The 24439-nt window shown below is 34.2% G+C and overlaps 1 protein-coding gene across 3 annotated transcripts in view; it reads left to right on the forward strand.

The window, feature by feature from the left end:
* CPED1 (cadherin like and PC-esterase domain containing 1) overlaps positions 1-24439 on the forward strand; it is a 303604-nt gene that overhangs the window by 118314 nt on the left and 160851 nt on the right. For all 3 annotated transcript variants that reach the window (XR_012334048.1, XM_019924796.3, XM_073809873.1), the window contains exons 7-14: positions 8068-8210; positions 9084-9156; positions 10335-10502; positions 11744-11848; positions 13404-13573; positions 17279-17349; positions 18814-18864; positions 23307-23493. Coding sequence is in view for 2 of the 3 variants with exons in the window: in XM_019924796.3 (XP_019780355.2) it covers positions 8068-8210; positions 9084-9156; positions 10335-10502; positions 11744-11848; positions 13404-13573; positions 17279-17349; positions 18814-18864; positions 23307-23493 (968 nt within the window). In the remaining variant the exon portion in view is untranslated. The remainder of the gene's footprint in view (positions 1-8067; positions 8211-9083; positions 9157-10334; positions 10503-11743; positions 11849-13403; positions 13574-17278; positions 17350-18813; positions 18865-23306; positions 23494-24439) is intronic.

Consider the following 24439-nt stretch of genomic DNA (forward strand, 5'->3'; position numbering starts at 1 on the left):
GATTCTAGTCGGGGCAATAAGGATAACCTGCCAGCTCCCTGAGAAGGTTGAATATAATGCAATCAGGGTTCTACCATTCAAAGCAAATAATTAAATTTTTATGCTCTTCATAGCCTTCTGTATTTTGGTACCTTGCTCCTGATCAATTCTCTGATATACATATGGGAAATTTAAAAATTTTTAACCATGAAACTGATTAAATCACAGAATCTACTTCCTGAATTTCCAATTTTAATGTATGCTTTAAAGCTTAGGGTTATTAAGAAGTACAAATGAATAAAATTATTCATGTCACTGGAAGCATGAAACTTACTTAAATATTGGAGTTTTGATCTAATTCCAGAGAATGAGGAAAAACTATCCTAATTCCAGAGAATGAGGAAAAACTATCCTAATTCCAGAGAATGAGGAAAAACTATCCTAATTGAGTTTTTCTGTAGTTTACCCTAAAGCAAGCCAATTTTCAATGAGCTAAAACAAATGACGAGAATATTTATTTTCTTAAATCATTTGACTTAACACAGAATTTGTTCTTGATTCAGGCAATTTCATTTAAGTCACAAAGAAATGTCCTTAGTTTTTCCAAAAGGTAATTAGGCTACACAAATGCTCAAGTTGTTGAGTTGATTTGTTAGATGTGTGGGTGTTAGAGAATTGTGACAGTTTCAAACACATTTTCCATGAAAGTAAAAACACAGATGATTCATTCTTCAATATTTCAGGGTCCATCCACATTCCTAAATCTGTATAATCAAAGCCGCAGTAGCAGAGGTAATGCTGGGGCTTTGCAGCCAAGCAGACTGGTTTCAACATCCATACAGGTTACCTTTTAGCTGTAAAACCTTAGGCAAATTACTTGTGTTCTCAGCCCTCGGTTTCTTCATCTATAAAATGGGGATAATGAGTATCAACCTCATAGCATTGCTGTGAATATAAACAAAACAGTGCATGAGAAACACACAGTGTCTGGCACATGGTGTCAGCTTGGCTGGGGTTAGTGAGTATTATTAAGTATGACATAGAATTTTATCCAAATACCACATGTGCGTGAAATGAAAAATCACATCAGTGCTTAGGTTTGTAATTTAGTCATTTTTTTCCCTCCCTTTCTCACATCTTTTTTCCTCTTTTCCTTCTGTTTTTATATGTCTGATTTCCCCCCTAAATCATGACCCTTTAAAACACAAAGGAGACTTCTTGCTACGGTCCAGAGTGCTCACCAGCCCTTCATCCCCTTCCACAGCCCTCTGACGTGCAGCAGATGTGTTCTCTGGGCCAGACACAGCCAGAGCTATGATCCTCAAGTGGGGTGTCGTGTGCCTCTGGGGAGCCATGAAGACTCTCCAAGGGGTTCACAGGCCCATAGATAGTTTCAAGAGAATCAATGCCCATAACTTCATCTTTCCCACGTATACCTTCCTAAAATTTGATCTCGCTGAGACAGCGCCTCTAAAGCGGGTGCTTTTTATTCCCCATCCCTTCATGCACAGACCTCTGCTCTTCAAAAGAAAGACCTAGCGCTCACCTATCCCTAATATTATAATAATAATGGCTCCAGGGTGAAAAAATTTTGCAACCCCTCCCCGAAACAGGTGCATTTAAATATGGTTTTCATTAGAGAAAGTGAAGGATGCTAATCACGAAGTAACAAATCCTCCACAACTCAGATTGTTTTCAGTTTTTAACAAAATTAAATATTTCATGATAAATCACTACTTGTTTTTTTTTTCATATACTTTGGAGGGAGCTCAAGGAATTAAGTCATGTTGCTCTAGCTAAACTCTTCCATCTACATCTGTGTATTTGTGTGAACAAGTCTTCTCCATGCTTACATTGAAAATAATATTAATACCAATGCTGAACCCTTCTCATTCTAACAATAAATACTGCTGTCTCAATGGATAAAAAGACTCAACTAAGTGAATAAAAAGAAGTCATATCCATCTAAGGGGTGCATTTCCAAACCAATTTTACTTTTTATTTTATAAATTATTTATTAAGATTTGTAATGTATTTCTATTTTTCTGACCAATTGTGTACAACAAGTAATTGTAATCGTAACTCTTTGGAAAAAATATTTTAAAATTTAGAGCCATATGGTAACTGAAATTTTAAATTAAATGTATAAACATGTTTCTTATTGAGAATTATAAGGTGATCAAAAAATACTTTGTCTATAAAATATATTACATTGGGATAAAATTCTGAGGTGTTCAAATTCCTTCAGATACACTTTAAGAGTTTGGCAAGTGCCAGGGAGAGAGAATGATTAAGTCAGAGTCAGACACAGAGATCCCAATTGAGTCTGTAAAAGGCAGAATAATAATATCAATCAGGAACAATAGACTTGGGCTTCCCCGGTGGCACGGTGGTTGGGAGTCCGCTTGCCGATGCAGGGACGTGGGTTCGTGTCCCGGTCCAGGAAGATCCCACATGCCGTGGAGTGGCTGGGCCCGTGAGCCATGGCCGCTGAGCCTGTGCGTTTGGAGCCTGTGCTCCGCAACAGGAGAGGCCACAACAGTGAGAGGCCCGCGTACCGCAAAAAATTAAATTCCAACTGTATTAAAAAGAGGTAGATTTGAATGCATATTTATTCCCCTTTTAACTTGGAAAAGAACATAGACTCTTGGATTTCATATATTTAGTTGTGTCCTTAGTTCTACCATGGATAAAATTGAGTCAGAACTCTTATGTGATATTTCCTTTTAAGGGAAAATATCATAAGATATTTTCCTTTAAAAAAAAAAAAGATCTTTTCCTTTTAACCTGAAATGATCATCCTCTAGACTTCGTGTTCCATCATAAATTTGTCCTCTATTCTTGGTCATTCCTACGAGCATTCAAGCTTGCTGTGTGATATTTCTCAGACTAAACAAGCAAAAAGTTCAAGGTTAAAAGATTGTTTCTGGATAAAACAGTGAGTAAGAGGAGACGTAATAGAGATGGAAACTATTTCCAATATTTGCAGGAGCTGAGAAATGGAGCAAGGGAGGGGTTATTTTGTGTTTTGTTTCTTTTGCAAAATTTATAACCATTAAAAAGGTGTTCTTCTGGACTTTTGTGGTACAAAATTAACAGGTGTTTAAACATGGTTATTGGAGGGAGTAAGACTGTGAAAACTACAATATTACTTAAAAAATTTTAAAAACTGTGGTAATATATATATAACATGAAATTTACATCTTAACCATTTTAAGTGTACAGTTCAGTAGTGTTGAAAATATTTACCTTGTTGTGAAACCAGTGTTGAGAACTTTTTGCAAAACTGACATTATATACTCATTAAACAACTTCGCATTTCCCCCTCCCCCCAAGCCACTGGCAACCACTATTTTATTTCCTTTTTCTAGGAATGTGACCACTCTAGATACCTTATATAAGTGGAATCAGGCAGTGTCTTTTGTGACTGGATTATTTCAACTAGCATACTATCCTCAAGGTTCATCTGAGTTGCAGTATGTGTCAGAATGTCTTTCCTTTTTAAGGCTAAATGATATTCCATTGTGTGTATATACTACATTTTGTCTATCCATTCATCCATGGATGTATACTTGAGTTGCTTCCACCATTTAGCTATTGTGACTAATGCTGCTGTGAACATGGATGAACAAATATTTCTTTGAGACTCAGTTTTCAATCCTCTTGGCTCTGTACCCAGAAGCTGAATTACTGGATCATATGGTGATTCTATTTTGATTTCTTGAGGAACCTCCATACTGTTTTGCATAGTGGCTGCACCATTTAATATTCCCACCAACAGTGCTCAAGGGTTCTGATTTCTTCACATCCTTGCCCACACTTAATATTTTATGGGGTTTTTTTTTATAGTAGCCATCCTAATGGATGTGAGGTGATACCTCATTGTGGTTTTGATTTGCATTTCCCTAATGACTAGTGATGTTGAGCATCTTTTCATATGCTTGTTGCTGCAAAACGGTTTTAAGTACCAATATTCTTCTTTATTTTGAGAAGATGAAAACTTCTCTCTCCCGCATTAATACTGAGGGAAATTCTGGTAAGCTTTAATAAGGTACAATGCTATTAAACTCTACTGAAAATTCAAAATATTGAAATATCAGTATTCTGCTATAGCTTCTCAGTTAGTCAAGAACATGACTTAAAAAAAAAACTCTAATATTGGTTAATCTTTCATGCTGTGTTTTAACTCTTATATTTTTCTTATCTCAAAAATTCTCCTGAACAGCTGTGAGCTTCTATTTTTCAAAGGTTTTATTACAAGTCACCAGAAAAATGCTCATCCTCCCTCGCTCACGAGATGGAAACGAGAGATAAACATGTTGTCCTAAGGAGAAAATTTATGTTATCCAGAAGCTCCAGTAAACTATTTCTCTTATCAAAGTCTCTGTGGTTTCTGTAATGTTATACTTAGGTTTAGTTACTCAACAGTGTTTACTTAATACCTACCCTGTGTTAGATACTGGCCACCCAAAGATAAAATGGTACAGTATCTGCCCTAAAAGATCTTATGGTCTAATGGTGAGAGCAAACAAGAAAGTCAACACGTTTAACACAGAACAACATGCTTTGCCACTGAGAACCATCTGCCTGAGGTCCTATGGGAGGATAAAGGAAATTAACCAGGTGAAGCCCAGAATTTAGCACAGGAGGGGTTTGTGAGAGGTGAGGTGGGGTGGGGGAATGAGGTGAATATAAGGGCAATTTAGAAATATTTTAAGATATTAAAAACATAACTGAAGTTTTCCTACAAATACTTGAAGTTCATCCTTAGTCCCTCTTGTCCTTCTATTTTTAGTTGATAATTTTGACCCATCTACGTATATTTCAATGGCTAAATACCTTACTGGGTTATTGCTTGAATTTTACACAAGTACAAACAAGTGGTGATGCTTTAACTGCCTGGTTTTACAGCCATGATCTTACAAGGTCATTTTCTACATAATTTATTTTGCACTAAATTTGTGTTTCATTTTTGTACTGAAGGAGGAAAATTTATAGTTCATAAAATAGTTTCATGTCATGTTAAATGTTTTAAGATCTTCTTTTATTCATTTTTACCTTACTGCCAAGGCACTTATTTCCTTGGGATCTTATATTCTCATGTTTAGGTAATTCAAAAACATCGATTAAACATCTTGATCTAGAGACAGAGAAGTCTCCATGATATTTGAGTTCACGGCTGATTTTAACTTAGAAAAGTGAAGGTGTTCTTTCAGATATTTGTGTTTGGGTTAAGAAAGCTCCTGAGTGAAAAGTGTATTGTGGGTTCTGATAGCTTTGAATGGAATTACTATCAAATAATTTCAGATTTGACATTGTCCCATGAAATCATCACGCACATTTCTCTCTTTCTACGTGCGAGCATATTGAGATGCACAGAACTCAAGTATTTGACCAAGGAAATACAGTTAGTGTAACAAATTACAATATGAGCAGACAGTCAAAGAAGTCTGCCACTTAGCCTAAGTGAATTAGTTTCAAAAATTGATATAAGTATTCTGCCCTCTCTGGGCGACTTATTGAAAGTTGATGATTAAAAAAAAATAGTAAGCATTTGCATGATTCTACTTTCACTTCTGGCATATGTAATTTGCTTGCCACTGTACTAAATAAAGAAATGACTCATCTAGAATTTTCTTTGACTTAAGGACTTAAATAAATGGAAATGCATGCAATGAGATAGAAGGAAATGCATATAGAGACAAAGATTGGTAACAGAACGAATACAAAAATGAAGAAGTCTCTCTGTTTTGAATTGTGCCTTTTAAATGCCATTTCTATCTCCTCTCTCCACATTTGTTTGTAATGGCAGCTGTCTAGCTTCTTGTCCCCCTGCTTTCATGATTGGTGGTTGACATTGGTCCTTCTCTTGGAAGGCTGAGTTTTAGGGAAATGGGAGGAAAGCCAGTTATTTTGGTCCTTCAGTTCTCCTCTTTCACTTCTGCTGGGAGACATACCAGTGATGGGGTCTATTTACCCACCATGCCTCTTTCTTCTCCCTTTTAAATATATTTCTATTGAAAGGCTTATCATATATTTTTTAAATGTTCTTCCTTGATTGAAGGAAGGCTGTGGACTTTTGTTTTAATTAATAAAAGGCGCTAACGTGTACTGAAGATTGATGTGTGATGGGTGGTGGTGTACCTTATGTACATTCTCTGATTTAATCCTAGCAATACCTCCATAAAGTTACTGTTAGTAATCCCGCAAGGTCTCACAATTTAGTAGTAACAGGAGAACCAAAGTCGAGACTGTGACTTTCAGCCTCTAAAGTCTATAGAGTTACCACCATGCTATGTACCTTGTCCCCCAAAACCCAGCACACAGTGCTTTCCACATGGTGAAAAATTAATTACAGTCAAAAATTAAGAAATACACATTTCCACAGTAGAAGAATAAATACAATCCTAAGCAGTAATTTGCTAATTATTTTTTACCATGGAGGATATAATTTGATAATAAATCTTATATATCCTATGTGCTACACAAACATTTCCAACGTTCTTAAATTATTAACCTTGAACCCTGTGATATTCAGAAAACATTAAAATAGAAAAATGCAATAATATTATCAATAACCCTTTCTATATAATATGGTGAAGTGAGTGAAATGTGATGAGTTACTTTTATTTGGAAAAACGTGTGACTCTGTTTTGGCTCAAGGGTGTTAATATTTTTAGTGTTAGCTTTGATTTATTTTCTTTTGATCATACAGTTATTACATTCATTTTCCTTAGTCCTTAGAGAGGGAAAAACACCCTAACTGCCAAATGCTAATGATGTGTTTATAGGGTCTTAAAGTGTACATCTCATTAGGTTTCTGGTTTTCAGCTGGGAAGAGTTTATGAAGTCAGCATTTGCTTCTCTTGGGTGAATTTTGCTTGCGTATCTTAAAGATACATTTACCATCTCCCTCAGGTGATTTGTGCCAATATCTGTCCTTCATTATTATAGCAACAAAAGTTTTTCACTTTGCAGTCTTACGCAGCTCAGATAAATTTAGTTTGTTCTTCCAAAAATATTAATAGTATACCTGCTGCATGTTTTTTCAAAAAATATTTTTTGTTCTTCATTTTTGAAAGCGTATGTTTATCCAGAGAAAGTTTATGAATCAATATGAGGTCTGTTTTATACTTTTTAGAAAGTTTGACTTGAACTTTGGTGTTAAGCATCCTCAAGATATAGTTTTGTTGTTGTGATTGTTTTCATATTTAAGCAAATAAAAATAGCTCTTTGTGATACCAATTATAGTGTTTCTATGAAGACATAAACCTAACATCCTGCCCCTTTTTGTAATATGGCCTCGTTCTCTCTAGCCACATGAAGCCTGAAATTAACATGTTAGGAGGACACTGAGATTCTCTTAGATTCTTCTGTGGTTGGCTAGAGCTCTCACAGCAAAACACCGTGAAGAAGCAGCAATTTCGATATAGTTCTTTTTGTTCTGATATACGCAGGAAAGGGATAATAATAAAAAGCTTAGATTTGAATTTCATACTTTACAGTGACTTTCTTGCAATTTGGCCTCACAACTCTCTTGTTGGTAGGTAGTAACCCATTTTAAAGAAAAGGACACAAAAATTCGGAGGAGTGAGTTGCAAGTCCAAGTTCACCTAGGTAGAAGAGTCACAAAATAAACTTGGCAGTTCTGATCACAAGCTCTGTGAGTTCCCCTTCACTTTCCATGATTATGTGCCATGGAATGAGAAGAAAAATGGAGTAAGCACCTCTAAAGTAATTTAAATTACAGCATGTTTTGGCACCCCACATTCAATCGGAGGGCTTATATTTTTAAATGTATACAATATATATACATTATATATTACGTGATAATATATATTTATTATATAACATACCTTAAGTATATTATATACTCTTTCAGTATATTTTATATATATATGTATACATAAAATATATATGTATGTATATATGTCTTAGATGATCAAATTTTCCTTTTTAAGGAGTTTTTTTTGAGTGTGTCAAGGAGAGATAGGCTGAAGGGCTCTTTCACATTGTTCACTTTGGAAATGATAGAGAGACAAATTGAGATTGTAGTTTCAACATATGAATCCTTTACTTTGTTCATAGCTGCAAACGTTTTTTGAGACGTTCCTGAGAACAAGTTCACCTCTTCAGGCTTTTGATAACATGAAGGAAGCAATTAGCAAACTCCTGCTAGCAGCTGAAGTATTCAGTGAAACATCTACTCTGGGACCAAAGGTCTTCCATAGGTAAAGACAAATTTCAATGTTAAAAAAAATAAAAAAAAAACCCTACTTCTAACAATCGATTGTTAGTGAAAATATATCTTAATTATCACAAGTAGGTGCTACTTAGAAAATTTTATATCCGTGTAAAATATGAACTTCTAAACTTATGTTTTCTAATTTGTTGATCCTAAAACTTCAGAGCATGTTAAAGACTCACCAGTATTTAAATAGTGGTGACAAGAAATAAGGCACAGTTATTTAAATTGTCTTTTTAATTGCAGCCCCTTTCAAGCTCAGTTATTTTTATCATATATGCTTTCCATTGACTAGGTATGTTTTTAGTTATAGATTTTTATTAACAAAATTCATTAACTCTTATCTCCATATCTCAGTTTACTTGAGTATAATTTAATGCGTTTTTCTGGGGAAATGTTAAATCGAGTATGTCAAAACAGGAGGTGCCTTCATGTAAGCTCTATATGCGAATAAGAATGTAAGCTTTATATGCGAATAAGAATGTAAGCTTTATATGCGAATAAGAATGTAAGCTTTATATGCGAATAAGAATGTAAGCTTTATACGCGAATAAGAATGCCTAGCACGGAGGAGTAGGAGAGCTTCCTTTTCCATATTACGTTTTTATGGAGTCCCTTCATTGCTTCGTTTAATGTATTATGAATACTTTGGATATATTTGTATTTTCTGTAAGGAACGAAACAGATTCCAAATCCAAAGATAACTTGTATTCGATTTTGGATTATCCAAGCCACTGCTCTTTGTAATTAGTATGGACCTTGAAATTTAACCTTAGTGATTAGTAATGATATAGTATCAAATAATAGAGTAAATACAGCAAGTAGAATGTATTTTTGTTACCTTGTGCTTTTATTTCAGATGCAGATTATGTTTTCAGCTTTTAACTTTTGATATTGGTTATGGCAGTGTCAGGTCCCCTGTAGTGCTCCAGGTGAGTATGCCGGAGCCCTCATGGGATCTTCCCCTTTGGCTGAAGTGTGTGTGTGTGTGTGTGTGTGTGGTGGTGGTGGTGGTGGTGGTGTGTTCATTCATAGTAACTGATCAATAAGTGCAACTTGCGTCAAACTTACTACAGACTTACATTTACTGTGGTTCAGAGAATTAACTAGCATATGGAGAGTCTCTGATTTGAGTTACAATACCCACTCTGCATCCCTGTTGAACAAATATGGATTTTTTTGTGTTTTTGAAATAAATGTGGAATAAAGCTAAGTATGTGTTAATGCAGGAAAACAGACATTTAGATAATAGAAAATAGCAGGTAACCTAGCTTATTCATATGGGTTTATAAAAAAGGTAACTCTTTTATTCTTTACATATAGATATTTAGTTTAAAATTGGCCTATATTTTAATTTTAAAAGCCATAGGAATCTTTGAAATATTTGTTTTCAGTATTTGTATAAATATATGGAAATTTAAGAGTGTTTTTGTACACTCTGATTCTTTTACTTCCTCTTAAATTAAATTAACTCATTCAGATCATCTCCTGCAGCATATTTTTAATCTAAAATAGCCCTTAGTGGCAAGAAGATTTTAAAATTGATTGCATTAGTCTATAGAAAGCTATCTTGGGATATGGCATGAGAAGAAATGAAGAGAAACAAAATAAAATTATGTGCAACCAGAGTTTGACTTCATACTGTAATGACTGGTTTTCAAACTATTACACAAGGAGAATGATTACATTATATATGGCTCAGACATTTGGCTGAATAGTTCAACGATTTATCTCTAAACTTTTGAAATTTTATGAATCTACATCTAATGGTCATTTATTCATTATTTTACACACATATCTAATAGTTTATATTATGATTTTTAAAATTTATTGTTCAGAAATGTTATTTCCATAAACACAAGGTCTTCAACAATGAAGAAGTTCAAGACAAACTAATTTGATTTTACAAAACAGTTAATGTTCTTATAAAGAATCGTATTTTCAAAAGAGCATTACTTAGATTTTCTAAAACTGTTGACCTCCAAAAGGACCACTAGATGTCAGTTCTGATCTATAATCCAACGGGAAATGAATCACGTCTTAGAAGTGATTTCACTGCATTAAAAGTAAGTCAATGAAAAATATTTGCTGTGCTTTTATTCTTTCACAGGTGCATGAGCATTTAAAGTTTCAAGATGATGATAATATGGATTTTGAGGACCAAAACACAGAAGAATTCCTTTTAAAAGACACTTTCAATTTTCTCCTGTCTAATGAATCTTCACTTTCCATATTTTCTGAGATATTTCAGAGACTTTATAGATCAGGTATATTTAAGGTAAGTGCGTATTTTTGTACTGACAAATATTTATTTCATTTTTGGAAGGTGCCATTTTCTTTACTGTGCAGGTAAGCAACGTGATAATTCATTTGAAATTGATTTGTATCCATTATATAAACCTCTTAATATTTTTCCGACCTAAGGACCAATATTATTTTTATGTCTCCTAAGTATGTGACTGACTGATTATGATGAAATTATGGGTTGAAAATGAAGTAAAGCAGTCCCTAATTCCCAGGGAAAATTTGTGGTTATAATGAATAATACGTATTACATATTGTAAAATACTTTAAAAGGAATACCTGAACCTTTTAGAGGCAGTTAGAATAGCCGTGAGTGCTCTAGATTAACATCAAGGGACTAGAGTTATAATACTAATTTTTTTTTAAGCATTCACATCTGGTTAACGTCTTTGGTTAGATAGATGCTGATGATTAGGGAGTAGTGCTTCAGAGTAAGATTGGTTAATTTTTATGATCTGTTAGTACAAGTTTTCTTGATGCATAAAAAAATATGTACAGGTTACTAGGTACAGTATTGTTTTCTATGTATCTTTCAGTTTTAAAAGCATAATTGGAAAATTTAGAAAAGTAGAATGTGAAGGGTCTCACCAAGAAGCAATGCTCTACAGAGAGATGGTTTTGAGAGAGATGACATTATAGACTGTTGTTTCCCTATGATTTTATCGATTCCTTCCTAGAGTTCCCTGTTTCCCTTCCTTAGTGAGTGGATTCCCATTAAAACCATTAGAACCATTTGACCCAGAGGGAATGGTAATATGTGTATCTTTTGCTCTAAGGGATGAATTATAATGAAAAATGAATGTGAGGAAAATGGGGGGATGAGTCTGTTTACTAGAATCCATGAAACTCGAAAATGGTAATGTCCCATACATGAGGTTCACGTGTAAATTTGCTGCTCTGATCTTTTGTACCCTGAAGACTAAAAAAAGACTTTTCCTGCACTTCCAAACTGTCACACTCATTCTGTCCTTCTGGGCCTAATTTCCCAACCTTACTACCAAAGTAGTACTTACTGAGCTATTTCAGGTCCTTTGGTCAAATAGGAAGCTTTCTTATATTCTGACATCATTTTGGCAAGTTAAAGTTATTATGTTTTATTTAGAATTAATTAGCCCAGCTGTTTATAGAGTTCAAAATTTGGTTCTTGAATTGTGTTAAATATGGTTTGACTTTGTAGCAATTGCTTAAGAGTTGCATTTTTTCCCCCCATTATAGGGTGAAAACTATCAAAAAGAACTAAATCAATGCCTATCTTTAGAGGAGATTAACTCAATTATGACTTTCATAAAGGAACTCAGGAGTTTGGGACAATTCCAACTGGTAAAACAAAAGTGACCTTTGATTCCTCTTGATTACTGAGATTACAGTAGATCAGCCATAAGAGACTTGATTTTGACTTAAAACTAGGTGAAGATATTTCTTTAAGGAATAGAAATCTTTGTAAGCTTCTTCTTTTCAGAGATATAAATATTAAGCTGAGCAGAATGCATATTCTTTAAGAGTTTGCAGATAATACATGACTTACTAAAAGTGAAAGAATATGGAATTAATATAGCTGGCAGGATTTGATAGTTCTTAAGGGGAAAATGCTAACATTTTTCCAAAAAAGTTTGCTTTTAGCTTTGGGACATTTACATGTAACCAAAAGTTCCTTTTGTTTATTATGCCCTTTTTTGTTTGTGTAAAAGTAAATATTACTCAATAGAACAATAATATTTTTTAAAACTACCTAAATCTTAATTTGTTGTAACTCTGTAGCAAAATCCAAAGAAAGAAAATGTAAATAATTATAATAACTTTTATTGGTTTCAGCCAAAAAATATATATGGCATTTATTTTGTTTTCTATGTATTTTCCTGGATTCTGTTAAGTTATTGCTCAATATCAAAGGATAATTTATTACATATACATGTGCATGCTCAGTACTTGCTTTGTTTCCAGTTCCGCCCTTATATAGGTAAATTATCTTGGATTCATATTTTTCTACCTAAGATGTGTTTATACAAAATATCTCTTTAAAATAGCATTTTAAAAAGTCTACTAATAATTTATTATTAATCTGTTTGAATAAAATTTTTTTACTTAAAATAATCTGTGTATTCAGATGCTACTTGTATGAATTATAACCAAATTACTAAATTAATTAGTGAAGGTTTGACACTTGTTTTTATAATTTAGCTCCATATTTTAGAGGGTTCAAAGTAAGCTTATTACTCCAAAGATAACGTAATTGATGGGTTATTTTAATTAATTTAAATATAGTAAGTATTACATTCATGACAGTTTGGGTCAATACTCTACAAAGATAATCAGAGACCTGGCTTCATCCTTCATCCTTCAATATCTTCAATTTAAGATATTGTGAAAGTAAAGAACATCTCTTGGCACAATGTGAAGAACAGAAGAATTATTTTGTAGCAGAAAGGGCAGACACTAATTTCCTGACTCTCAGAGTAGAAAGAGGATAACCATAGATTTTTTTTTGGTAGGATTAATATCTCTCACCCTGAGATTTGTAATGCACTTGTAACCCAAGAGAATCTCTCCTCATTTTTCCTGCTACCTGACGCACTCTGTTATTCAGCTGTTTTCAGGTATCTATAGAAAGCAGATATCCATTTCCTTTCAATGAAAAGGGAAATAAAATTCACCCCATTTGAAAGTATAAACATCAGCAAAATTAGTTCCTTATAAAAAGTGGCATTTACCTTGACAGCAACACAGAAAATTAAATTATGGTATAGATAATGGATTTTAAATAAATATCTGATTTTTTAAATATCTGAATAAATAAATATAAGACCTTTCCTAGTAATACTACATTTTATTTTCCATAACTTATTCTGATATTCTGCTTTCGAATATTCCTTCTCAGCTCTTCCCATCTACTACTCCTGGGTTTCAATCTTTGATGCGTGAATTTCATGATATGGCAAATCCTGTGGGGAAACCTGGTTCCATCCTGACCCAATACTGGTCTCTTTTAAATGTATTCGAACAATTTCAGCTCCTGAATAAAAAGGCACAGCCACACCCGCTGGAATGGTAAGAGAGCCACAAATTTGAATTGTGCAACCCCAAAAAATCTCTAAAGATTGATTTCAAAAGGCATTGCCTACATTAAAGAAAGCAACAAAAAGAAGTGTGTCCAAAAATTCATGCTCTGGAAAATAAGCTTCTTTAAAACATTGAAACCATAATGATTCTAGTGGTCTTCAAACACTGTAACAAAAATATATCCAACAGTTTTTCAAACCATCAGGACTTGACTCCATTCAAAAGTCATGTTTAAAATTAAAAGTTTCAAGCTAGTTTCATCCTGTGATATATATCCTTGAATTACGGGAGCATCAGACAGAAAGAATTAGGTGAGATTTGTTTTATGAACCATCAGTCAGAGTGGAGCCCGAGACGGTATGAGCATTCATTTGGAGTTTTTGAGGCATGACTTTATTCTAGGCAAAACCTATCCAAATTTATAAATATGTCTGTCTCTACCGCAAGATTAGAACTTTTTTTTTAGAAGATGGAATCTCAGAGAGAAGCATTCGGCCAGGAGAAAAGGTCCTTGGCCTCCTATGTCCACTTCCATTCTAATGAGGAGTAGTAATGAGTGAATAAGAGGGTTGCTGGGCCAGAGAACATAGTAACACTCCCAGTTGCCAGGGGAAGGGGCAGTGCCTATGGTGCCAGCTAAGTCTGCTTCCCTTTTATATGATAGAATTAAGTGAGTATTTGACTTGTCTATTGCCAGGAAAACAGAAGTAAACCTAACCTCCCAAGGGAATGAAAGACTAGATGGCTGTGCACGATCATCAGTGTCTCTGAAGTTACCCTCACGAACGGCCTCAATTCTACTGACTTGTCCTTCATTTCCTTCTGCCTCGGGAGACAGCGAAAACAGTCCTATAAGAAACATTTTTTTAATAGTTCAAAAATACAAGTAATCACATATTCAAAGAATTCATAGGACATCTCCCAGGACCAGAACTCACTTTAATTGCCACATCTTTATGCAGCTGGCCTTATTCTCTCAATACTCCGAAATAATAGGATTGATAGAAGGTTTTGTTTGTTTGAAAATTAGGTTTTAAATAATACAGCCTACTGTCCCTTTGTTTGTTCTTTGCACTCACTCAATCCAAGACTGTCTCTTTCGCCGTTGTCGATGAGGGAAGAACAGACTTGATTTACCAAGGAGTCTATTTAAGTATGGTTTTTAACTTTGGATAAGTTCCTTTGAGATATGCAAGCTTTGGAAAGTTTATTCCCAAAATTTGTCTCAAGGTCCACATTTGTTATAAGGTTAAGCAATTGACTTAATTTCAGAATATTGAATTTAAGCCTAATTCTAACCCTAACTGATTCCTTCCAACAATGAAATTTACTAAAGGTCAGTTTTAAATATAGTTAGAAAAAGTCAGGACCTTTTTGAATCAGACAGACTTGGATTCAAAAATCCCAACTCTAGAGTTTATTAATTACAGCAGGTAAGATTTTCCTCTGAGTCTCAGTTTCCATACCTGTAAAATATGGATTATACCACCTACCAAGTATTGTTTCAGGATTACATAAGATAACCTCCATCATGTACTGCATAGTGTGTGGTGTGCTGCAGAGCAGATAGGTAGTAAATATTGATATACTTTCGGTTTCCTGTTCCTATACCATCCAAAAGTCACTTCAGCATCGACAAATGGGGTATATATTTTTCTTTCATTTATAGGAAAATCAAGATAAGTATGAAAGCTTTATCTAAGTTAACACTAAGATAAGTAAACTTGAACTCTTTATCAAGAAACAATTACCTAAATTGTTTCCAGAACATTTTAAGAAAGAATACTCAATTCTAATTATCTTCAAGTTTACCAGTGAATGTATATATATTTAATTATCATTCATGTGTATTACAAGGAGGATGCATATGATACACATTTTCCAGATGAGGAAACTGAGGTGCTGAGAAGATGGGTTATTTGCCCAAGCCACGCAGCTACTTGAGTTGAGACTAGGGCCCTGGCCTTTTGCCCGTGGTCCAGTGCTTTACACCAAGACCTCATGCTGACAGGAAGATCACGTGTAGTCATTCATAATTGCCCTTATCTTCACAATGGTCTTCTCCAGTTTTTCATACCAAAAAAGCCAATTTTACGTACCTGTACTATCTGTGGGGTTTAATGCCTTCCTCCACCCTTTTAAATAAAGATCATCTGCTTATAGCAACAAGGTGAGGAGAAATAAAGTCAAAAAAGCAACATTTAGAAAAAGTGACACTTATGTCTGTGCCCTGAGGCTCAGAATCCAGAGGTCCCAACAGAATTAGTGGAAATCTTAACAGAATGAAAACACTAAAATCAATGTGTGTGTACTCTCTGCTAATTTTCACTTTACTGGAAATAAAGTAGCAAGTGTAATTTGCTCTAATCACATGCTTTCCATGAAAATACACATTGTCAAAACAAATAAGTTATTCACAAAATTACACAAGAAATCACTTGCAGGATGAGTAAACATACAAAACATCCCATTCCATTAAGATAGTAACATTTCTAAAATTCAGTTTACATGCATTTCAGGGTTGTATCTTTTATGAGCTTTGTTTAGAGTGTTTACTTCATATGAAATCAGAGATTTTTTTTTTTTACCTTGGCCTGGCACTCAGACTTCAAGTAAACGTATCTCACCCCATGCTTGCTTTATCTATTTCTTCATTCCTCGGAGGAGGAAAGTTATTTTAAAGTCCTAGACATCATAATTTTTCACCCCTGATTACATCGTTGCATATACTAAAGGGAAAAAAAGACTTTAAAAATAAAACTGCAATAACACGATCACACCTCCCAACATTAACTATAGTTTTAGTTCCTTGATGCTTCTTAATTTCCTATCTGATGCTTATATTTTAAGGGAATTGAAAATGCCTTATTCATCTCTACTAGTACAGTACAATATCTGGAACAATAAATCTTTATAAAATGTAATTTAACACAGAGCGTTTGATTGAATCTTCATAGCATCCTTGTGAAGTAAGGCCAGTGTTGTTATCTCTGTTTCTCTGGAGTAGAAATGGAGCCTCACAACCCAGCACAGTGAGGTGAAGTCACATCCTGTCCAGTATTCTCTATCATCAGGACCAGCAATTTTTCTGTCTGCAACTTAAGATTACTTTGGTCCCAAATTTGAGGATTTAAAGACCAATCTGGCTGAGCATTTAGTTATACAACAGAAAAATGAGGCAAACACACCAAGATATAACTAACCCTTAAAATTCATTCCTGTTCATCAGAGTTTAAGGATAGAATCCTTGGCAGGACAGGTCACTTTCTGCATGGTACGCTTCAATTTCTTAGATTATATGGATGTTCTTCTCAGTCTGTGTCTCAGAGTTTCCAAGGCTTCTTGCTTCAAGACTTTGTAATTTTAGCCAAACAGATTCCAATAGGAATGTGTGTTTCTGAATCACTTCAGTTGGACCTAGGCTATCAGAGATTGTTCCCTTTTGGACCAAAGAGTGACTTTTTGCCCTGGCTTTCTTCAAATGTGCTTCTGCTGATTAAAGATGATGAGATTTCCATCCACCTCACTTGAGACAAGATTGCCAGTTTTGAGGAATGAAATCCAGAAAGTTTTTCTTTGTGTTCATCAAAATAACTGTGCTCACACACAGGAAAAAAGATAGCGTGTTAGATGTAATTTCCATGAATTTTGTTCAGTGCATTGATCCAGAGATGTTTGATATTGCATTCACAGGAATTCTTTCGCAGAGGATGAGAACATGAAAAAACCACAAGTACCATTTAATGCAATTGAAAATAAAAAAGGTAAAGGATGTAGTCCCACTTCTTTCTACATGAAAAACAAGTATTGTGTGGCCAAAAACATAAAAAATGTTTAGCTTTATTAGCAATCAAAATTAAACTGGAAAATGCTGTTTTCCCTCAAATTTGGAAAGATTTTTCCTCTTGAAGATAATAGAGTTGGGAAGAGTGTAGGAAAATGAGTATTCTCATGTTGCTGGTGGGTGTATAATTTAGAACAATCTTTCTTAAGGGGCCGTTTAACAACATGTAAGAAAAGCTTTAAAAGTTATTCTTACATACCAGAAATTTCACTTCCAGATATTCATTTTAAGGAGATAATTAAGAACGTACACAAAAATTTAATTACATAAATTACTAATAAATGAAAAAAATAGCAACTACCATTATTGCAATAATAGTGGATTGGATTAAGCTATAGTCATCCAATAAATTACTATAAAGCCATTCTAATATTGTGGGAAAATAGCTATACATTAAAGATGTTTAAGATATATTATTAAATGAAACAATTGGCTACAAGCAATATGGACCTTAAGGAAAATTAATGGTGATTTTGATTTTCTCTCTTAAGCTTATCTCAATTTTCAGTTTTTTCCCTTCTAAAGAACATCTGAGCTTTATGTCACATGAAAAGAAAATGTTTCTAATTTTCAGAAGAAAAAATGAAAAGAAGTACATGTGTCTACATTTTTTTAAAAAATCCAAGTTTTCCTATTACATATCAAGGTTTAATCCAATGTAGTGGTTCTGGGTGTGTAGCCCCTAAACCAACAACATCAGCATCATCTGGGAAGCTTGGAAAATTCAGATCTACTGAATCAGAATCTCTGGGTATAAGGCCCGGTATTCTTTATTTTAACAAGCCCTTCAGATGATTCTGAGGCATGCTAATGTTTGATAATAAAATGAATCAATCAATAAGGTCAGGGAAGAACTGATGTTAAACTGCTGTTCTGATTGTCTTTCTCTCTCCCACCATTTTTTTCTTCTCTAAATGATTTCTTTATGCACTCTGTTTTTATTCACTCGTTTGTCCCATTGGTATTTATTAAGAAGTCTTTTAGATAAATGTTTAGTTGAATTTAGAAACAAAGTAAATATCACTGGAACCAACTGGATGGAATTTATGTAATTCTAATGATTTGAGAAATTATAGCCAAAAGATCATAGAACTAGAGGAATTCTGATAGATCAACTTCAAGCAATAGATGGCATTTAGACCATTCATTTTTCTCCCTTAATATTTTCTTATTTGAAATAATTATTTTTCTGCAATTTGAACCAAATAGCTTCTTTTGTTTTACTCTAGCTTTCAGTTTAACTTAGAAGTGCTTTCTGATGTAATAAAAATTAAATAATAAAATATGTGTTTTATTAAATTATCCTGAGTTTCAGATACCTGAATATGTATTCTTTTTATTTTGATTAATAGTTTCATTTTTTAATTTACATTTCTTTTTTTAGCTGCAGTTCCACAAATTATTAATGAAACCAAAGAAATACATTGCATTAATGGTGAGTTCCAATGAAAGTGCTTCAGAATCATAATCAACAGTTAGGTTGAATAAATCATCATATTGGGACATCTTTAGGCTGATACTGTATTTTATGTAAATTTTCAGAAGTTATGAGATTTCTGAATGAATTCATGTTTGCTACTTTTGTATAAAAAGATTTTTAATTTTCCATTTTTGAAAATCAAATACTATATTTTTATATTTAAAGACAGTAACTTCCAAACTTATTTTGAGGGGCCCTAACGGTGCTAATGCTTTGCCTTGGGGACTCTCAGATGGAAGAGCTTGGCATCTCCTCTATATATTGATTTTTAGGACTCTCACTACCCAACAGTGATCCTTTTCTCCCAGATTGTTGATATAATGGATAGTACTTGATTTGAATTTTCTTTATAACAATTGAGAGTTTGGGTTTTTTTGTTTGTTTTCTTTTTTTGCGGTACGCGGGCCTCTCACTGTTGTGGCCTCTCCCGTTTGCGGAGCACAGGCTCTGGACGTGCAGGCTCAGCGGCCATGGCTCATGGGCCCAGCCGCTCCGTGGCATGTGGTATCTTCCTGGACCGGGGCACGAACCCGTGTCCCCTGCATCGGCAGGCGGACTCTCAACCACTGCACCACCAGGGAAACCCCACAATTGAGAGTTTTTAAGCCAAATTTCAATTTCTTTTCTTAAAATTCATGATTTTTTTAACCAAGGTATAATCAATAATATAAATACATATATAATAGTAATATATTTTAAGTATTATATAGATTTTTAAAATTTTAAATAATTTTCTTCATTCTGGTCAGTATTATTCCAGTGGTCTTGCAAATATATCATTCTAGGGAATCTTACTGACTTTTCCAAGACCACATTAAATGCACGAGCTGGATCATGAAAATGGGTCTTCAGATTCTTTGTCCAAGGCTCATGTATTATCTTAATATCGTATAATAATATGATGGAAAAATAAGAATTCTATTTATCAGGTTTGTTTTTTGGCAGTGTATACGTTTTTAACGTATATATGTGTATATATATATAATTGGTGCTGAAACATACACAGAAAATTTAGCCTTTCAGAAAAAAATCTATTCTGATAAAACATTAAAGGTGAAAACAATAAAATTTATGGACTAAGATCTAATTTATGATAAATAGAAGTCTTCCAATTTAATAAATCTAATTTGTCTCTTCTAAAATGCAATTTAATTCATTCACTGTGTTTTAACACTATCATTAAAATCACGATAGGTTGAGAGGTGATACAATAATGTGGTTTAATAGAATCAACAAATACATCCAATTAAAAAAAATAGCATTTTGAATAAAGTACTGCTGATCAGGGAAAAGTAACAGATATACTTACACTATTCCCTCCCTGCATTTATCATCCAATCTCCCACTTCTAGAAAAATACATGCTACTCAGTTCTCTTGGGAGGCTGGTACCCAGTGTGTAGTGAGAAAAGGACTAGTTTTGAGAAAACTAGGAGCAAGGTTAGAATGAACATTCGTTGAGCGTCTAGTGTGCCAGGATCTGGGTTAGATCAGGAAAGCCACTTCACCTCTTTGGTCTTTTGTTTTCTCATTTATAAGAGGAACAATTGTACAAATTAATCTCTTTTTTTTTTTAGTTTTCAGGTAGCATAGGGTAGAGGATACAAACACGTTAAATAAGCTCTTCAACTTTGTTCATATTTTTATGTTGATGAAAAACTAGTCCTACCTGGGTCTTCAAAGTTAATATTCCTATTTTTACGGTATAAGATTTTAAAAAAATAACTCGATGCTTTAGAACAAGTGGGATTATCTTTCAGTGTCTAGGCTGTTTTTGTGTTTAATATGAGTTATGATTATCCCTCAAGAGGGCAACAAAATTCTGCAGTTAAAAGAAATCCATTAAAAGCAACCAAGACTTCAAACAGCTTTCCCATATATACTTGCCAAATACGTTAAGCAGCCTGCTACCACCTTACCTCACAGTGGGTTCTCTGCAGAGCTCAGGTAAGCTGGCCTGAGACAGGTTGGGACTGGATTGGGAAGGATGCCAAGGAAACACCAGGTGTTTGTAGGCAGCACCACTGATGATTCAGTTGGAAGATGATGTCAGGACAAAATCAGCTTTCAAGCAGGGGTCTAGGATGCAGTACATAAGCCAGAGGTAAAGAGTTTCTGATGAAACCAAAAACAAGCACTTGCTAAAATCTTGCTTAAGAGAATGATTACACATTTTCTTTCATTTAGGGCTGAGTTTCAGTGTTGTAATGGACAGGCCCCATTGAAAATGTTCACTATTAAGTGAAAGTATAAACTGCGAGGAAATTAACTCTCAGTGACTATTTTATTAAAATATATAAAGTTAAAGTATCAATACATTTCCTCTGATTACTATTTTGAAAAAAATCTTCCACTTTGTTATTCATCTAACTGGTTCTGAGCATAAAAGTGTAGCGCACGTATTCATATTCCCTTTCTGCCTAAGAAATGGTGCTTTCGAAAGCACATTCCATATCCCTGAACTCCAGCTTGTTTAAAGTGTTAGATTGGGTTCACAGTCTCCATTTGAATCAGATCTCATGACCAAAAGTAACCTGTTTTTACTGTGCTTATCTCAGTGCCTTGAACATAGACTATACCAGAAAAAAAAAATCTTTGATGAAAAAATGAATGTGTTATTAATAAGTGGTTGAATTCAAATGAAAAGCTATGGTCCTTTTCAAGGTTAAATCTAATAATACAGTCTCACCCTTATTCTTTCATTTTTTTCTCTTTCATTATAAAAAAATTTATGAGCTGGTAGGATTATTGAAATTATAGATGAAGTCCACCTACATCTGTCACCCAGATAGAATCTTTCGTAACTAGTAAAGTCAATCAAGCAGGTATTTACCCAATTCATTGAGTTATTCAACCAAACTAATTTTTATTGACTTTTCCCTGAAATGAAATTACAATATATCTATTTTATTATTATTGTTCCTAATTTGTACCAGAGTAGTTTTTTCTTTGACCAGCTGAGAAAACTCTCCTAGAATGTGGGTCAGAAATACACACATTTATTCACTTTCATTATTTTAGGGCACGATGGGAATTAAACTGACACCTAGTTCTCAGAACTAGAATGAAACACCTATAAAGTTGGTGGTATTCATTGCCATGGATTTGGTGATGCATCTGTCTCCGTGTCTGGCAGAGAAATATAAAACTTTTGGTATTGTTGAATCACAAAGTCCAGGATGTGATGGGAGATGGGAAGGAGAACCAAGGAAGTGGTTATGAGATGCCTTGTAAGCTTTATTGGGAACTTGGCCTAGATTCTGGCAGTGATGAGAAACTGTTAAAGAACTGAAGCCAAGTCATCAGATGTGATTTTAGAAAAATCGTTGTGATAGCTCTATAACAATAGAGGAAGAGACAGCAGTTAACAGGATAATCGACTTTTTTTGAAGTGCAGGTGTATAGCTTCCTGTGGCAAATTTGGTGTTATCCTTTTTGTCGCTATGTTAAACATCATTGAACATCTTATTTAAAGGCAACAGAAGACATTTTCATTTTACTGGTTTTTATAGAATTTCCTATGTTTACCTTTACTGGAATTTTGTTGACTGTTGAAAAGTATTTCTGGCACAAAATACTTGTTAATATTTCTTTGAAAAACATTTGCTTTTGAGTAATTTGTTTATTTCAAATATGAACATAATATAGTTTAGCAGTGGCTGGTGTATGTGCCTAGAAACATGTTTTTAGTTTTTTCTCACTAAGATACTTTTGCAAAAAATTGAGTTATCAAATAGAAACATTTTTTTTTAAATGGCTTAGAATCAATTATATGAAATAATATGCTAGGTTCTGTAGCAGGGTTGAGCAGAGGATAGCATTTCCTTCTTATACTTTAGGGTACTTTCTTAGGTTAAGGTGGCCGGAGTATGGAGGGGGTCTCATGGTTTTGTGTCTGAGTGTTTGGCATGATATTGGATTTCACATTCTTTGCTTCACCTTCCTGCCTGTAAGCTACATATCAATCCAATGGCAGTTTAATGACACTTCCCATCAAGAAATTTTCCTTATTCCCTGCTGGTATCCTTCTGTCACCACCCCACAGAGTCATCTCCCCCCCATTTACACAGTTGCTTGATATATGCAATAAATGTTATGAAATGTTATCATTCCACTGGAGAGACATTTTCTGACCTTCTGTGCCTTTAAACTTTTAAAGGCTGAGCGAAAAATATCAACTAAAGTCAACAACTGTTATATGAGGCAAGGTCTACAAAATTTGGCAAATAGAAAACCCAGCTGAAGCCACAAATCAACTATGACCAGAGGACCAAATGGAAAATCAGCAGTGATCACTAAAGTTATGCAAAAGAATTTTAAAAACCTTAATCATATATGATTTTTAAACATTTATCCATGCCGCAGGTGTTTCTATCATTGTTTTATTTTTTTAAACAGATAAAGATGCACAATGTCATATCAAGCAGATCTTCACACATCCGCATTTGGAACTAAATCCTGAATTTAACTCAAAGATCAAAGATTATTACTCTGAAGTCCCATTTGATGTGGTAACGCTGACAATTGGAGCAGAGACTTCTAAGTGTCAGTGCAAGGTGTACCTGCAGGAACGGGCAGGACCAAGGTATGAAGGAGCTGACAGGGGCTGAGGGGAGACATCATAGCGGGAAGCACACCTTGGAAGCAACCTTTGAAGATGGTTCAGAAAACCTGAGGCACAAGATCTGTTGGAGGGATTGCCAGGGTGTGAAATCCCTCTGCTTTACAGATGCCATGTTGTTAAAAAGAACACATGAGTGCTCTACTGATCTATTAACAATCTTTGTGTTTAATCTTTGTAACAATGTTGTAACAAGAGAGGATCTTGTGATATGAAAAGTATCAAAGAGGACTCATTCAGGGAAAATTGAGTTTATTGTTATCTTTATGTTTTTAGGTAGTTGAAGAGTTCACCCTTCTGAATAGTAGCCTCCTCTACCCCAACCCAGCTCCTCAAGTTTTTGAAGATTCAGATGTTGATTACTTAATAAACATGTTGGTGACAATTTGTGGACATAGTAACACTAACTTTCTTAGTCTCATGGGATTTTTTTCTATTGACTCTTCTGAGAGTCATCAACTCTTTGGTTTATAATTTGAACAGAAGATAGAATTTTATGACATTCCATGTCCACGGCAAGAAATATACTCATATTCCTATGTTGTATGGAAAGAAATGCACCCAGCATTCCTGGGAGCTCAGAAAGTATAATAGAAAGAAAAGAGGATTCAAGTCAGGCCAACCTGGGTCCCAACCCTGACTCCACCAGACTCTACTATATTTAAAATGGGAAGTATCATAGTTTTTGTATGGAGTTGTGAGCATTAAATGAGATAATATATGACCCTGACAGGTGGTTAATAATATTAGTTCCCTTCCCTGTAATTGATAGGGGACATGACTTGCTCTGCAAGATAACTCTTGGTATACCAAAGCACAATGAAACATAAGTTAAAATAGTTTTTTCACATTTTAGGTTTCTTATGAAATGGTGCAGATCTTATCTGTTTTTAATGAAAATTGTATACAT

This window comes from Tursiops truncatus, chromosome 9, assembly GCF_011762595.2.
Source record: "Tursiops truncatus isolate mTurTru1 chromosome 9, mTurTru1.mat.Y, whole genome shotgun sequence".
Classification (NCBI taxonomy): Eukaryota; Metazoa; Chordata; class Mammalia; order Artiodactyla; family Delphinidae; genus Tursiops; species Tursiops truncatus.